Raw genomic sequence first — 17205 nt, forward strand, 5'->3', positions numbered from 1 at the left:
ATTTCTAGGTTCTCATATCGCTTTTGTAGTTTTGTTGATTGCTTTTGTTTCGGGCTCCTTTCATAGAGTTCCAATTTGTATGCTAGTTCTTTTGTATTACACCTATTTGATTTGTGGTGTCATGTTCCGTGTTGTGCTCAAAATCTATGGTTTCTTTTTGGTAGTGGTATTGGTCCAGTCACCCCCCACTCCCTATTTTTTGTATTCTTTTATCTTTATTCAAAAAACACTTAATGCGAGAAACCGACGGTGGGTTTTTAATTATAGTAGTTCGTAAGGAAAAAAAAAAAGGAAACCTCAATAGAAACTTATGTGCAATAATTTCTGGTATGCATATTAACCTGAAAATTTTACCAAATTTGTAATTTAGAAAAATTTGGTCATACACGTTTACGAAACTTATTGTAGTTACTTTGTATTCGCAAATAGGGGATTTGGTAATACACAAAATGTAGATATAGAGGAGAAAACTAGTTATATACTGTGAAACTTCCTCAATCCATAAGTAGAGCAGGGTTTTTGGTTATATAATTAAATTATACTAGTCTTTATTGACACATGCAATGTATGTGTTAAACATTTTTATTTTTATTTTTATTTTTATTTTTACTTTTTACTTTTTACTTTTTAGAGAAAAAAAGTAGAAAGTTACAACGGTAAGATGTGAGAAGTTATATATGTAGAAAGTGGGATGAATTTTTTTTTTTCTGAATTTTTATTTATATTTATACTTTGCTATTTACCATAACACCTCTCATATATTAAAAAGTATTTTAAATTAAACTTATAGTCTAAGGATATTTACGAAAATTCACAGCCACTTTGGCTAACAAAGTGGGTTCTCTTAATAATAGTATAAATAAACAGACCACTAATCTAGACTGTGCACGTGGTTTTCATCTAAAGAAGAGCTTAACGTAAACATTGGGATTGTGTACTCATGAGATTATATGAAAAATTTTAATAGTTTATTAAAATTTAATGTAAAATATCATTAGATCAACTAGACCATTGTATTCTATAGATGGGAGAATTTCTAATGAGGACCACTAAAATGAAGACTTTCTAATAAATGATTTGGGAGACAATTGCGTAACTACATGGACATTAGGAAGGTCAATTGACCCTGCTCACCGTCTTAACAAAGTCCCTTGTGTCTTAAATTTTTACTTTTATATAAGAGAATATAACCTATTTGATTCATTTTGCCTATTCTGATAAAATATATAGTTTCTTTTAACTGGTTTATGAGATTGAAGCAAAAAAAAAAAGTGTTTCTTTGTATCTATTTTCTCTCCTTAATTTGGTTTATCTCATCCTTATCTATAGTATTTTCTTTTCTCTATAGTAAAAAATTTCTTTCTATTTAGTTAGGCCATTCAATTTGTAGATTAGTAGCTATGTAAGTTTGACCCATTTTAACAAAATTTATGGCTACACCATTGTTGGGATACCCACTTTTCGATTATATTACTGCAAATCAACCGTTAGATGTTTATAAATGCATGAGTAATCACTTTTGACGATTTTCTTCCAAATTGTTAATTGTTAAGGTACCGAACTAAATCAGATCAATGGACAAACCAAGTATGTCAGACCTGAATCGTTCATATTCATAAATGATAAATCATGATTATGAATGCCTTAATGATTTTAAATTTGGTTGAAAAATTACATAAATAATCTATGAATATCTAAATATCTAACGATTGATTTACAAAAATGTAATAAAAAATTGAGTCTCACAAGAAAATCCTTATGAAGGTCTTCATTGTAGCGGTTCTTATTAAATGATCTCGTTGTGTTCTATTACATATTTTTAGCATGAATGGCTTATGTTTTGTCATTTCCCCTAACATTGAACGACCATATGAAATATTAGTGGCCAAAGAGTGCGTGTGCCGCGAGCATGCAGGCATGGGGCGTCTATGTGTCAGGCGCGAGGTTAGAATGGATATGTGTTTTATTTGAAGCTTCTCTTTTTTTTCTCTATGAAATCCAGGGAGGACCAACTTATCCTCTATCTTAGCCAACACAATTAATATACTAGAAAAGTCCAAATTCCAAGTTCCACCAAATTTGGAGCCAATATTACCTGCCAAAATAGACTTCGATCTTCCAAAAAAGATTGGCCCTTTGATTAAGTAGCCACCCCATTAATTAGGGGTTTAATCTGAATAGTAAATAATTAAGCTACCCTTAAACTGCATTGAAAGATTTAAACTTGGAAGTTTAAAATTGAGGAAGAGAGGGTGATCATAAGAGTCCTCTAAACCCAAGTCACTGGTCACTTAAATATATAATGGCCAATGGGATTGAGGGGGTTTCTTTGAGACAATAACCATACACTAGGAATGGACTGGTTCATTGATTGGGGACTCTAGGAAGAGGAAAGTGGGAAAGGGAATAGTAGAGAAAGAATAAACGTGAAGGCGACTACTTGTTCAAGGGGATGTTGTGGACAAATTGAGACCATGGGAGGACTTTTAGGCCATTGACACCAACCTATAACTACTCTCTTTCCCTTTCCTTTCCTTTTCCGTTCAAAATTTCAAAATACAATTATAAAAGAGTTTGAGTTTAAAGTAACTTATCCAAAACTTTTAATGCTGATGAAAAGAAACACATGAAAACAAGAAATTTTTATTTAATCTCGATTCTCGAGTCACTACGAGTCTGTCATTCAAGTGATTTGATTGCCAATTAATTTACCGATCTTAGTTTTGTACATTTTATTTAATGAATAAATATTAATCATTGCATAATTATTTTTACTATGTTCAATCATTCTGTCAATTAACAATGTCTGATTATAGTTTGAGACGACCTAATTATTGCTCCTTTTTAAAAAGAAGAACCAAAATTCAAAATAATTTTCTCCCTAACATATTACATATCTTCCATTTTTTTTTTTCTTCTTGAAATTCAAGGCGACTTACGATGGAATCAGTTAACAAGAGTAGGTTTAATAGGTAACCTATTGAGAAAAAGATGACATTGAAACAGAATATTCAGTTATGAAATTTGTGCTAAACCACCATATCTAATCTAATAATAGAGTCCCCAAAGCTTATCTTCATTTCTCCCTAGCGCCCTCTCCAATTTCTTTTCTTTACCTCTAAAAAACCCAACAACTTTGTTTTTACACATTCACAGAGAGACAGAGAAGCCATGGAAAGGCTTCTGTCCTCTTCTTCATCCCCAACCCCTAAACTCCATCTTAAACAACCCTCTTCCTTTCACCACCCACTCGCTCGTCTCGACTTCCCCAAGCTCAATTTCCCCTCCTCTTCAAAGCTGCCCACTTTGAGACGGGCCGCCGCCGCCGTCTCTGTTTCCTGCAAACATCAAAACCCATCTCCATTTTCTTCGCCGGACGGTTTGCCGTCGAACCGGGTCGGGTCGGGGACAAATGGGTCGGCGCCAAATCCCCTGCTTCTCAATCAGATCGCAGATGGCGCCTCTAAGCAACGCAAGGTATTCGTCTCCGAACAAAATTGATCGAAAAAGATGTGATTTTGATTCTGGGCATTTATTTTATTTTATTTGTTTTGATGGAATTGGTGAATTTGGAAATGTAAGCAATTGGGTTTGATGGGTGATGAAAATTCGAGTCAAACAATGGCAATTGATTCACGTGTAGATCCCATATGTGGTGCTTCAACCCTGTTTTTGATTTCGTTTGATGGTCCATTTTCTGTTCGCAAATTTTTGTGTTATCCATGCTGTTGGGAATAAATTACAAAATTCCTCTTCCAAAAGGGAAGCCTCTCAAATCTCTGGGCTTTCATGAAACTTTAGCATGACTTGGTCAGCATGGACCAGAGACCTAGGGCTGAAACTTGTCTGACTAACCACTATCGCAAACCTTTGCCGAGGGGCCCCTTACAACAAGGAACAAAACTAAGGGAAATCACAGATGTATGACCTGTCGATAGTCGATCTGTGTAGGTGCTGAATTAGTCTTTGAAGTTTGAACACGCATTGGATTGTCAAGGTTTAGATTTAGGTTCGGATGTCTGAGTTGTTATCTTTAAGGTATTTATGAACCTAGTTCAATAGCTAGTTGAGGTTCATGTTTAGTCTATGTAATTCAGCAATTTACTGGTGTCCTCACTTTACCCTAACGGTCAATATTCTGGACTATCCTAACCGTTGTCCCGATTGCAAGGGTTGCTGCATATAAGATTTTAAAGTATTCAAGTGATTGCTAATCAGTGCAGCTCTGTTTATGTTTCAGATTTTCAACCATTTTCAGATTTCATACAAGGAAATTTCAGACATTTTACTCAAAATTTGACATCATTGTTAGTATTGGTAAGTAAGGTCTTGAAATTAGGGATTTTTACAAGTCTGATATCTCCTTACCGCAGTTCGAGTAGGTTCTCTCTTTTAGCTGCTTGTCCACTTGATTGCACCCTCAGGGCAGGTTTTAAACATGATCTTTAGAATATAACCAGCGATCTTAACTGGGGATCACTATGATAGAAATAATGGGCAGGGCTAGGAACATGGGTGAGTTCACCTCCTATTGAATGAGTTTGACTGAAGGCAAACTCTACTCGAGTTTTATTATTGTCCAAATGACCATTTGTGCAGTTACATCTTACCCCATGAAATCATACTTCTGCTACTACTATATGTTAACTTTAAAGTTATAAGGGCATCTGCAAACCCCAAACTCTAGATTCACCATTTGACGACTGGTCCTAATATTTTTTTTTTTTTTTTTCTTTTTTCCCCCACCTAACATACTTTATTTTCCTAATATGGACAGGCCATCACCACTGGGGCATTTGTTGCGCTTTCTGCTCTTATTTTGGTCTTAGTACAACCTGCCTTTGCACCAGCGGCTCTTGCTTCTTTTCAAACTGCAACTAAGACAGGTGGTCCAGCTGCTGTTGCAGTTGGGGGAAGACTCATCCAGACTGAATTACTTAGTAGTGCATGGACCGGTTTCTTTGCTGGTTGCCTGCACACATTATCAGGGCCTGACCACCTAGCTGCTTTGGCTCCACTCTCAATTGGGCGTACCCGCATTGAAAGTGCTCTTGTTGGAGCCCTCTGGGGATGTGGCCATGATGCTGGCCAGGTTATCTTTGGATTAGTATTTCTACTACTGAAGGACCAGCTCCATATTGAAGTTATTCGAACTTGGGGCACAAGAGTTGTTGGGCTTACTTTACTAGTTATTGGTGCTATGGGCATTAAGGAAGCTTCAGAAGTCCCAAGTCCTTGTGTTGCCTTGGAGAATGGCGAGTGTGATGTTAGTGTGTACGAAACTCTTGATAACCCAACTGTTGGGAAGAAGAAGATTGGATTTGCTACTTTTGCCACCGGAATTGTACATGGGCTGCAGCCAGATGCATTGATGATGGTGTTGCCTGCACTTGCTTTGCCATCTCGTGTTGCTGGCGCTGCATTTCTAGTTATGTTCTTAGTTGGGACCGTAGTTGCCATGGGAAGCTACACAGTCTTTCTAGGCTCATGTAGTCAGGCATTAAAGGACAGAGTGCCCAGAATAACAGAGAAACTGACATGGGCTTCTTCCCTGATTGCAATTGCTCTTGGATTTGCCATTATTATCAGCCAGTTCTTTGGGTATAGCCTGTATTAGTTTTTTTGACCTGGTTAAGATTCATGTATTGCAGGCTTCCCCAGGAGAGTTAGATAATGATCTTAGAAGGATTATTCTATTTATTAGAGCAAAAGTTCAACTATGAAGCTCCTTTTCACAGCAAGAGTACCATCCTATTCTGTTTTTGAAGCTTTCTTTGAATATAGAGACGAACCCTTCCTCGTTTGAATTTCTTTATGGTAGAAATCAATATTGGTTTGAAGATTTGCATTACGTCATTTGCTTTGTGTTAAATGGTATTTTGATATTTAGACAGTTTTACCTTGTTGCACCAGTTATTATGTCTGACTGCCTCACAAGCAGTGATCTACTTATTTGTATTGCAACTTCTATTTAAATTCAATCATCATGGCAATTTCCATTAAATTATGGTTAATTCGAGATTCAAATAACTCGCATAAATGGGTAAATTTTTTATTTTCTTCAAGTTCAATATCTAGTTTCACCACCGGAATGAAATCAATTAACATTCATTTGCAACTTCAGAATGAAGAAAATGACCATAATTGCAAGAATTGGAACTGTACTTGGGATAACATAGAGATCAAAACTGCAATCTCATCCAAACACAAGCCCTAAACTAGTGAATATAATTGGGTTAAAGCCATGGTAAGCTCTCTCTAGGTACATTTTCTTCTGTTAGTAAGAGATTTTTCTTCTGAGTTTGCCAATATAAGACGTCAAAAAATTAATTTAGTGTTATTTCAATTGGAAAGAATAAAAAAAAGAACAAAAAAAAAGGTGTTATAAATCTTTTATCCGTGTGTCTCACAAGAATAAAGCAATCCCATCTGCTACAGTTACATATTTGAATTATAACAAACGAGTAGCAAAGCTGAATGCAGAATGCACCTCCAGTCATTGCTAAGCATTATGGGCTCTGCTTTTTGTTGATATCATGAAGAACACACACATCTGCTGCTGTCTTCAACTGAACTCATGAAATGAATTTACAATCCAAATACAAAGAATTAGAAGACTTAAAGTTGATCAGCTAGATGAAATTGAATATATGGTAGACAATGCAATTGAATATGGTAGACTAAAACTACTAGGGTTTCCGTCATGTATGTCAAATAAGAGTTAGGCATCCATGGTCAAGAACAAAGTCTGTGAAATCTTAGTACAACCCACAATCTTTGATGGATTTGTAAACTTAGGCTAAATTCAGAATTTGTTCAGCCATCTTGATGTCATTCCCCGACAAGAAGATGATATTAGTGATGGTCATAGAACAAGGAACATTACTACCACTACATTAGTTGTATCAAAATAATATAGTATCACCTCCTGTTCTCATCTGAAGTCTTCATCGCTTATGTAGCACACTTGTCTAATTGAAAATTCATACCAGATGAAATTAAGCACTTAAGATACTCATGATGTGAATAGAGGATTTCTATATAGAACGGTGAACTTCAGGAAACTATAAAACTAATAGGCCAATATGTTTGATTTATTCTTTCATGTTGGACCTCAGATACAAGTCTACATTCATTTTCAGGTAGATAAAAGACAGCTATGATTTGTTCTAAAAATTTAAGTCATGGAGGCACTATTCATTACCTGTATACAATTAATTGCTTGTTTGACTGCCCATCCAAATAAACACAAACCAACAAGAACAGAAAGAGGTGTAATATGTTGTGCAAGACCCATTAGAACCTGAGAGAGGAAAACATTCAGAAACCAATATAATCTGGAAATATCCTTCTTATATCCTACAAAAACCACACCACTTACTTCAATCACATTCTCAGTTTCATTCTTTGCAACAAGAAATAGAATGATATAAAGCACCTGAAGAGTGAACAGTCAGATTAAGAGGATTGGCAACTGCATTTATTGGAAAAAGAAAAGAAAAGAAAACTTCATCGGGGTAGATAGACAAGTTACAGTTACCTCACATGCCACACAACAGTAAGCCATAAACATCCGATTCCCATAGTATGCTTTAAAAAGCCAATTAGTGCTATCTTTCACATCTTTGTGACTAGCCTTGCCAAGCAGGAAGGTACTGCAAATAAACGTATTGCAGTATTAGCATAAGAAATTTTTGTTGAGAATCTGATAACCAAAATTATACATTTGATTAAATGAAAAGGATAATGGAGAACAACCTGTACATCTGCAGCCAGTGGCTACCAATATCTAAGGCAAGCAACGAGAGGAAAATCAAGCCAGGCCTACATTGAGAGCCCACCAGAAGTTAAGATAAACATGCATACGTAGTTACAGCAACATATAAATAAAATGTCTCACCGATAGACTTGTGAAAGAATTACCAAGAGACATGCAGTGCTTATCCTGAGATGCGACATAACAATCAATATGGTCAGTGTAGAAAATTACATGAGAACTACATGGTCAGTGTAGAAAAATACATAAGAGAGAGAGAGAGAGCACCTGTCTGTTACCATGTCCAAAACGGCTCCAAATGTTGAAACTGCATCAGGAAAAAGAATTGAATGATACGTTCTAATTACTTCTCATGATCAATTACAATTTACAAAATTCCTGAATGCAGAAGATAATTTCATCGTATATGCCAACATAAAACTCTTATTTTACCAGTTACCAGATAGGAAACAATGACAGCGCTCAAGTAATGTAAGTATATAAGCCTCAGTAGACTAACAAGGCGGCTTCTACCAATTATATATTGCAAAAAACAAAAAACAAAAAACAAAAAACCAAGGCCATAACCTGATGATCTTGATGTTTAAATATCTATAAACAGAAATGCTTGAAAACCTGTACTAGCTAGCTAGGTAACAGTAAACCCAGAAAGCAGTTCAAGTCAGAGTAGCCTGTATGGTGAGAAAAAGTACAAGACAGAGTCGAGAAGTGTAACCACCAAAAGAACTAAAAAGCAATAGAGTTTGTGAATACCAATTTACTTGACAAACTTTTGTTAAACGCATTCTGTGATATTCATTTTGCACGGCATACAGTTGTTAAACTCGGTATTTGTAAGATAATAATAAGATTTTGAATTGAATGAAAACATTCTAGTTTCTTAGTGGTTGTTTGATTGTCTGAAACTCTGAATCACACTAAGGTCTGGTTCTATCTGTTGTAAACCTTGGACTCCACCATAAAATAAAAACAAAAACAAAAACCTAACATTCTCAATGTTTGCGTTTTTCAAACAGATACCAAAACAGAGCACCAGCTAATTTGTTTGAACAAAAATATGTAATACCGCATAACTCATACCTTGATTGAATTTGCGAGCACACCAACCATCTACTCCATCACAGACAAAGCTGGAACAGAAAATTTAATCATATAGTATAATCAACAGACATATTAAACAAATAAAAAAGCTCACAAACTATGATTGCATGTGGACTGTGTATTTGAAATAAGAGATTAAGACACTCTATATTTTGTTTGCATCAGATCTTTAGGAAAGATTCTAAAACAGAGAAATTTTGCTATGTTCTCTGCTGGAATCAAAAGGAAAGCTCACATTTCGAGTGATATATAGATAAATATGATTTTCCTTGAGTACCTAAACTCCACCCAATCCTCTCTCAAATTTGAAAGTCATACATGGATTTCTCCAACTCTAAAAGAACCTGTGTTAAATCTCTGAGATTTCAAACTCAAATCTCTTCTTCCAAATCCACAAGTCCAAGTACAAAAATAATTCTACAAAAGCAGATAAATTTGATTTCTTTTCCATGATAAATCAATAAAAGCATACATTCTCACCTGACAAAATAGAGAAGGGAGAAAAGCCGTTTGTTGGAGAAGCATATGGCGAAAGCATAACAGTTCATGAGAACCCTAATGTACCCTGCATTCCCAGAAGCATAAAAATGGAGTTTTTTTTTTTTTGGGTTAACTTCAACATGAAGTTTGAAAGTAACATGTAACCAATACAAGAATGTCAAGTACACAAATACTCACCAATTATATTGGGAATGTAAAGATAGACCGAAAGCTTTGTTAGCCGTGGTTGTGGTACCGATTTCTTGGCCATTGAAACTTCTTTTATAAACTTCAAATTACATTAAATGCATTGGATTAGCTAATATAGGTAGCTCCTGCATGCACACAAACAACTCTCTTGTCACAACCCATTTATCCAAGCATGTCTATTACAAATATAGAAAACGCAACACTAAATACATCAACAGCAAGCAATAACCACAGAAAATCATCTAAACGGGAGCATACGATGCATTGAATGCCGATTATCACGATGCATTGAATGAATTCAATGAACTTCAAAACCCAGGGGGAGATTGCAAGGAATTCAGTGCAAGACTAATGTAAAGACCCGGCCCAAGATTTAAACCAAAGCAAGTAAGACATTTACTATAACAAGATTTCCGACCAAACCACAAAAAGATCTAGCTCAATCTAGCTCAAAGACAATAAATCAAAATCGGGTGCGGGATATCACAATATCCCCTCCCCCTTAAAAAAAATTTGTCCCCGAAATTTGCAAAATTTTGATCACCACATGGTAACTAATACCCAAAACACTGAACATGATTAACAATAACCAAATGTCCCTAACTCAAGTAGCCCAAGTCTGTAACATCAACTTTGGAAAATAAAAGGCACACATTGAAAATCCTACTTCAAAGAAGAAAAGAAATCTGGGTTGCAAAAAAAAACACTCAAACTACAACAATGTGCCACAACAATTGATAAACAGCAATAGAACAGTTATGCTTTCAAGGCAAGAACAAAGTAGAACAACTTTAAAACAAGAGAGGCTCTCAATTTTAAAAGAAAGAAGAAAGGAAACAAAAGAAAAGCCGTTGCCTCATGCTTCAATTTTAACTGTAAACAAACACAAGAAGTGCTAAGAAACAAGTAACAAGCTACAGTGTCATCCAAAAGCAAAAATGGAGTTCTGTTTTCAATTTAGAAATCGACCGCACTAAAGAAAGATACAACTGAAACAGAAAAAAAAAAAAAAAAAACAGATCCTAGAAAACAAACAAAGACAACAAATATTAGCGTAAGACAAAATGCTAGAACAATCTCAACTACCCAATACCCACCTGTAGCGACTCTATTAGTACAAGGTAAAACCAAAGATTGAAATACTACAGCAAATAGAGAAGCAGAAGAACCTGGACTGAAATTAACCAAAACAAAAGCTGAACATTCTTATACCAGCAATAAACATCAATCAAAAGCTGAGCATTCAGTGCAAGACAGACCTCAGAATCCAAGGCCAATTCCTCTACCTCTCTGCAAGCCCTAATTGCAAAATGTGTTGGACCAAGACTCGGACGCGTAGCTTCCGTATTTCAACTTGGGATCCCTTCAGTCCAAATATTATAAAAAAAAAAAGTTTCAGATTCTTTCCCGGATTGTAAGATAAGAGTATTCGGTGCTCTATGATTCTTTCTACTTCCCAAAAAAAAAAAAAAGCATCTGAGAACTTTTTCAATATTCTCAAAACTCACACACATTTCTTCTTAAACACACAAGCACAAAAATTAATACAGCACTCCATTACTGATTCTACTCTAAGATTGATGTAACCAAAAAACCAGAGTTGAAATGAAATTATATATTATATCGATCCGAAAGCAACAAAATAATATTGACGAAACCTGGAAATGATTGGAATTTCAACGTAATAGAGTTGGGAATCGAGAGAGACGAACCTGGTAAGACAAAAGGGTAAATCGGAAAATTGAGAAAATGGATGAGCGCCGAGATGCGTTCTATTCTAATTGCACAGACCTCAAATAAAAGCATTCCAGAAGCTTTTTTTTTTTTTTTTTCAATGTTCTTTTTTCTTTTAAAATAATAAAAAACGATAAAATTTGTTCATAAGAAGTAGTACCAAAAAAAAAAAAATATATATATATATATATATATATGGCTACACGTCTTTTTCTTTATCATAATTGTCTTATTATGATTAACTTATAAAACTGTTGAATTCTTTTATAATAAAAAAATTATGTTTTCTTCTAATTCTAACCTTAACTCAATCACTTTGGGGCTCTTTGGGTTCTCAGGATAGGTTTTGACTTTATCATTTTCTTCTTTTGTTATATAAACATCCGATGCTTTCACTTACTACGCAAAGTAGATGCTTCAGATAATCAGATAATGTTCTCCTTATTTTGGAGTTTGGTTATGTATGGACTATGGAGGAGTAACATCTACAAATCTTTGCCTAACACCTTTTGTATTATTGAAAGTTTTAAAATCAATATATAATATATGGCCCTTCCACAAAGGGATACTTTGTGGGACTCACTTTTCAATCACATCTCTACATCTCGACCGTTTAGTTTTTAGGTCCTAATGTATAGATCAGTTATGCAAATTTTCATCCAAATTCATGATCGTTAAGGTATAGAACTAGATAAAATTAATGAACGGAGTGAATCTGTCCAACCTAAACCGTTCATGTTTATATTTGTAAATCACAGTTATGAATGTCTGGTTCGAGTGTTGCTGTTTTCCCATTTCCTGCTCCCTTTTTGGCATTTTTTCTCCTTTTGTTCCTGTTTATTTATGTCTTTTTCCCATTTTCTTCTCGATGAATTTACACACCCTTGTCTTCTTAATACACAACCTATCTAATTTTTCATTCTAATATTTTACTAAATACACAACCCAAAGTATAACATTCCCATACTCGTTTTCAATCTACTCAAAAAAAAGAGAAAAAAAAAAAAAGAGGCGAGAAAAGAACAAACGCCAAAAAAAGCTAAGCACCGTTGGTCTTCCTATGCGCCGCCGCCAAAGAGCTTGTGTGAGCCACCAATCTTGCTACCATGTGGCAAGGAAATGTTCTCGTTTGGAATTGTCGAGGAATCACCAACAAAGAAACCCAAAGGGCTTTGATTGACATGGTTCAAGCAAAACGTCCTTATCTCATTTTTCTATCAGAAACCCTAGCATAGCAGAAACAAATTGATACGATCACAACACATATTGGCTTTGCTGGAAATATCTGTGTCGCTAAGCAACCTGAATGTCAAGGACTTGCTTTACTATGGAGTGCAGATCTGCGAGTTGGGGAGCATTCATCGTCCTTTCATCACATTGACACTGACATATCTGAGAATGGGGAACCTATCTCTTGGCGTTTTACAGGAGTATATGGTTTTGCAGCTAGAGGAATTCGAAATCAAACCTGGTCTTTAATTGAAGCCCTAGCTCGTGAGAACTGCTCATTGTCGTCGCTTATGGCTGGGGATTTTAATGAACTCTGGTGTAGGGCAGACAAATCTAGTGGAGTACCACCTGCTGCTGCTGCAATAAATCTCTTTCAGAGAACTATGATCGATGTTGGTCTATTGGAGATGGGATTTATAGGCTGTCGGTATACGTGGTCGAACAAGTATATGAAAGAACGATTGGACAGGGGCTTCCAGTCGTTACAGTGGAGAGATCTTTATCCCTTCAGTCGTGTTATCACACTGCCCCCCTCAGAGTCCGATCACAATCCTCTGTTGGTGGAAGTAAGAACTGAAAGTTATTCTCCTAGGAGAAGCCCCAAGAGATTCTGTTTTGAAGAAGAGTGGTTTGAACATAATCAATGTACTGAGATTATACAAAGAAACTGGTCGTTGCCCCTTACTGGGAACCTATTGCATCAAATTGGTACCCAAATTCACAATGCCGGCAAGCAACTGCCACATTGGCACATGATTGATGTGCAGAAACAAAGGGCTGAATTGAAGGAGGTGCAGGAGAAATTGTTTGACATTATGAAACAGCCGTACTTAGCAGACCAATATGAAGAACAACGTAGGCTCCATGTGAAGCAAAGCCAATTGCTTTCTCTTCAAGAAAAATATTGGAGGCAACGTTCTAGAGCCTTATGACTTAAAGACGATGATCGTAATTCTGCCTGCTTCCATAGAAAGGCTTCAAATCAACGAACCAAGAATACAATCAAGGGTCTTATGTCTCCCAATGGTGAATGACAAACTGATCCGGATGTAGTTCGACGTATGCTTTTTGAGTACTATACACAGGTTTTCACCACTGCAAATGTTGATGATGAGGCTATCTCCACCATTTTCAGAGCAACACCAATGCGAGTTACTTCAGCCATGAATAATGATCTTAACTTGCCCTACTTTGATGAAGAGATCAAAGCGGCTCTATTTCAAAAGCACCCAGCGAAAAGTCCGGGACCGGATGGTATGTCCCCTTTCTTTTTACCAAAAATACTGGTATATTGTTGGCCTTGATGTTTGCTCAGCTATCCGGAATTTCTTGGAAAAAGGTGAAATTTGGGAGGAGTCAAATTTTACTCATATCTGCTTGATCCCAAAGATTCCAAATCTAACAGAAGCAACTCATTTTCGCCCTATAGCTCTTAGCAATGTCATTTACAGGATTTGTTCCAAGGTTTTGGCTAACAGACTCAAGAAGTGGTTGCCAGAAATCATATCTCCTTTGCAAAGTGCCTATGTTCCTGGCAGATTAATTTCAGATAATACATTGGTTGCTACTGAGGTAGCACATTTCATGCATAAGCTCCGGTCTCAAGAAGAAAGCTTCTTCTCACTCAAGCTTGATATTAGCAAAGCTTATGACAGACTTGAATGGTCCTTTTTACAAACTATTCTCTCAAAATTTTTACAATGGATCAATATGGTGATGAAATGTGTAACCTCTATAAGCTATGCAATTTTGGTGAATGGTGAAACAACTAAAACAATTACTCCTACTAGGGGTATTAGACAAGGTGATCCACTCTCACCCTATCTATTCATTTTATGTGCTGAAGGTTTATCTGCTTTAATTTCTCAAGCAGTTCAGTATGGCAATATTAAAGGGCTAAAGATGAGCCCACAAGCACCAGTGCTGCATCATCTCTTCTTTGCTGATGATAGCCTCATTTTTGGAGCAGCCACTATGGAGGAATGCATGTCTATCAAGCACATTCTTGATGTATATGAAAAAGCTTCAGGACAGAAGGTAAATTTTACTAAAAGTAGTGTTGTCTTCAGTAAGAATGTTCAGCCTCACTTAAAAGCAGCCTTGTCTTCGGTGTTGAATGTCAAATGTGTTGAAAAACATGACCGGTACCTTAGACTACCATTGCGGGTGGGTAAGTCTAAAACTGAGAGATTTCAGTACTTGAAAGAGAAAGTCTCAAAAAAGCTAGTGAACTGGAAAGCCAAAATTCTTAGTTGTGCTTGGAAAGAAATTCTTATCAAGGCTGTTGCACAAGTTATGCCCACTTATGCCAGGAATTGTTATCTCCTTCCTAAAAGCTTATGTGATGACATCCATCAGCTTTGTGCCTCTTTCTTCTGGGGGGACATGGAAGGCAAAAGGAAAATCCATTGGAGAAGTTGGGAAAGGTTGTGTTTAACGAAACATGAAGGCGGCATGGGTTTCAAGAATATTTATGCGTACAATATGGCTATGTTGGCCAAACAGGGCTGGAGGATCCTCACTAATCCTAGCTCTTTGATAGCTCAAGTGTACAAAGCTCGTTACTTTCCAAATTGTTCTTTTTGGGAGGCTGGTTTGAGTGATGCGCCATCATACTCTTGGAGGAGTATACTTGAAAGTAGACCACTTCTAAAAGCAAGAACTACTTGGAGAATTGGTGATGGAACACAGGTCAATATTTGGAATGATCAATGGGTACCTAACTGCCCACGATATATGGTTCAAAGACCAACAAATATTGTTTTTGATAGTGTTGCTGAGTTGATCAACCCTCAGACGAGAACTTGGAACTTAACGTCCGTACATGCTGCATTCCTACCTAGTGTATCCGAACATATTTTGTGCATCCCACTGAGTAAACGTCCTATGCCTGATAGGTTGGATTGGGGGCCTGAAAAATGTGGTAATTTCACCGTGAAGAGTGCCTACTGGATAACACGACAACAAGTGTTAGGTAATGCCCTAGCCTCATCTTCATCTGGTGATCCTTTTAAAGAACTTTGGAAACACCTCTGGAAGGCTAGAGTTCCTGGAAAAGTTCTTATATGTGCATGGAGGGCTTGTAACAACTTACTCTCCACAAGGGAGCAACTACTCCGTAAGGGTATGGTTATGATGGAGAAGTTAGTTGTCTTCTATGCAATTACAAGATGGAAAACAATGCTCACTTGTTTTGTAAGTTTCCAACTGCTCTTCAAATTCTTTCAGGTCCATCTTTTTCTTTACAGCATACTATTCTACCTAACATGCACTTCAAGGAGTGGATGCTTGAGCAAGCCCTTAATCTCAAACCTGAATTGTTTGAGAAACTTCTTATAATCATTTGGGGCTTGTGGAAGAATAGGAATGAGATGCTTTGGGAGAGCAGGTTTCAATCCTGAAATGATATCATGCTTGGCAGCCTTACATGGCTTGATGAATTCCAAAGAGCTAGGAAAAGTGATAAGTTACCGGTCCAAAGAGGTGCAAAGATATGGCATGCGGCTACAACATCTAAGCTCAACGTTGATAGAGCTTTTATACCACAAGAATCACATGGTGGAACTGGAGGAGTGTTATGGAGCTCTTGTGGGACTTTCCAAGCTGCCTTCACACAACCAGTCTATTATGTCAACTCAGCACATCAAGTTGAATTATTAGCTATCAAGGAAGGCTAGCTTGCAATTTATCAAAAATCTGCACCTACAGAATGTCATTCTTGAGACTGATTGCCTAGTAGCTATTCAGGAAATAACTGGTACTGCAACAACTCTATCTGCGATGAGTAGTCTAGTGCTGGACATTCAGAGGGAGTTGGAACCATGCCTGGGGTCCTGCTCACATTTGCACCACAGACCTATAATAGGATTGCCCACAGACTGGCTAATCTTGCTTTTGAGTCGAAACAGCAAGCAACTTGGCAGGGAGCTACTCCTCCTTGTATTGTTGATCTTGTGTTACAAGAATGTAATCCCAATTCATGATTTTGAATAAAATATTAGTACTTTACTTCAAAAAAAAAATACACAACTCAAAGTACCTGATATATCCTTAATCCTTTTAAACCTATTATTTGACTATATTAAGGCTATTATTTAATATAATTATTATATATTAGTATATTGACGTTTCATAATTTTTTTTTAACATATTTTGTTCTATTTTTTGCTGGAAATTTTGGCCTATTCCAGCTCTATTACGACATCAATCAATTGGAATTTGAAAATATAAAATTTTGAACATTAATTTGCGAGTCCTTCAAAATTCAACTTTCAATATGATCTGCAAGGTGAACATGTATGCATGTTCAATATGGTCTGCAAGATGAAAACTAAAAACTTATAGGAAAAAACACCACAATGTTAAACAAATACATTAACTAAATAAATATAAGTTGAACAGTTAGCTAATAAACCAAACAATACGTTTCTGACAATTCAATCATCACCAAGATGCATTGTTTCTTCTTTGCTAGACATAGTGGCATCACCAAGTTGAACAATTTCATTGGTAAGTTCATTGTCATCGTCAAGTTGCACTGTTTCTGAGGATATATTAGTCACTCTTTCAGGATGTGGCAATTGATCACAATGCTGGAAATGGTATTGATACTTCAAGTACAAACTTTAGCTTTCATTTGCATGGTAAATCTAATTTGGTGTAACCGGTGGCAA

At 36.3% G+C, this 17205-nt stretch overlaps 3 protein-coding genes across 5 annotated transcripts; 2 read left to right on the top strand and 1 right to left on the bottom strand.

Annotated features, from left to right (window-relative positions):
* Positions 1 to 3020: 3020 nt before the first annotated feature.
* LOC112175960 lies at positions 3021 to 5899 on the top strand. Its single transcript, XM_024313699.2, has 2 exons — positions 3021 to 3477; positions 4778 to 5899. Exons 1-2 carry the CDS (start codon positions 3172 to 3174, stop codon positions 5615 to 5617), a joined length of 1146 nt encoding a protein of 381 aa, XP_024169467.1. The 5' UTR covers positions 3021 to 3171; the 3' UTR covers positions 5618 to 5899.
* Positions 5900 to 6311: 412 nt separating this feature from the next.
* Positions 6312 to 11428, bottom strand: LOC112175961 (CDP-diacylglycerol--inositol 3-phosphatidyltransferase 1). Of its 3 annotated transcripts, none has more exons than XM_024313701.2 (12): positions 11281 to 11428; positions 10855 to 10931; positions 9557 to 9693; positions 9359 to 9443; positions 8858 to 8907; positions 8045 to 8084; positions 7901 to 7945; positions 7759 to 7824; positions 7541 to 7655; positions 7382 to 7438; positions 7205 to 7303; positions 6312 to 6569 (listed from the first exon to the last, which is right to left on the bottom strand). In XM_024313701.2, the coding sequence occupies exons 3-12, from the start codon at positions 9627 to 9629 to the stop codon at positions 6510 to 6512; spliced, it is 690 nt and encodes a 229-aa protein (XP_024169469.1). In that variant the 5' UTR covers positions 9630 to 9693; positions 10855 to 10931; positions 11281 to 11428; the 3' UTR covers positions 6312 to 6509. The 3 variants fall into 3 exon arrangements, with proteins under 3 accessions (XP_024169469.1, XP_024169468.1, XP_024169470.1); XM_024313700.2 differs by having other exon boundaries at positions 10828 to 10931; XM_024313702.2 differs by lacking the exon at positions 10855 to 10931 and having other exon boundaries at positions 11281 to 11394.
* A 1394-nt stretch (positions 11429 to 12822) lies between these two features.
* On the top strand, positions 12823 to 16209 carry LOC112178015. Its single transcript, XM_024316237.1, has 5 exons — positions 12823 to 13398; positions 13618 to 13786; positions 13848 to 15656; positions 15761 to 15851; positions 15954 to 16209. Exons 1-5 carry the CDS (start codon positions 12823 to 12825, stop codon positions 16207 to 16209), a joined length of 2901 nt encoding a protein of 966 aa, XP_024172005.1.
* Positions 16210 to 17205: the final 996 nt, after the last annotated feature.

The sequence above is a fragment of the Rosa chinensis genome, chromosome 7 (genome assembly GCF_002994745.2).
Source record: "Rosa chinensis cultivar Old Blush chromosome 7, RchiOBHm-V2, whole genome shotgun sequence".
In the NCBI taxonomy this organism is placed as follows: Eukaryota; Viridiplantae; Streptophyta; class Magnoliopsida; order Rosales; family Rosaceae; genus Rosa; species Rosa chinensis.

Coding starts and splice junctions, on each gene's coding strand:
- LOC112175961 (XM_024313701.2), bottom strand. CDS start 9,629: ATGGCCAAGAAATCGGTACCACAACCACGGCTAACAAAGCTTTCGGTC. Junction 7,946..8,044: donor TTGGACATGGTAACAGACAG/GTGCTCTCTCTC, acceptor GTCGCATCTCAG/GATAAGCACTGCATGTCTCT. Junction 6,570..7,204: donor AAGCAATTAATTGTATACAG/GTAATGAATAGT, acceptor TCATGAGTTCAG/TTGAAGACAGCAGCAGATGT.
- LOC112175960 (XM_024313699.2), top strand. CDS start 3,172: ATGGAAAGGCTTCTGTCCTCTTCTTCATCCCCAACCCCTAAACTCCAT. Junction 3,478..4,777: donor GCGCCTCTAAGCAACGCAAG/GTATTCGTCTCC, acceptor TAATATGGACAG/GCCATCACCACTGGGGCATT.
- LOC112178015 (XM_024316237.1), top strand. CDS start 12,823: ATGGCTGGGGATTTTAATGAACTCTGGTGTAGGGCAGACAAATCTAGT. Junction 13,399..13,617: donor AAGAACAACGTAGGCTCCAT/GTGAAGCAAAGC, acceptor TACTATACACAG/GTTTTCACCACTGCAAATGT. Junction 15,852..15,953: donor CTTAATCTCAAACCTGAATT/GTTTGAGAAACT, acceptor CATGCTTGGCAG/CCTTACATGGCTTGATGAAT.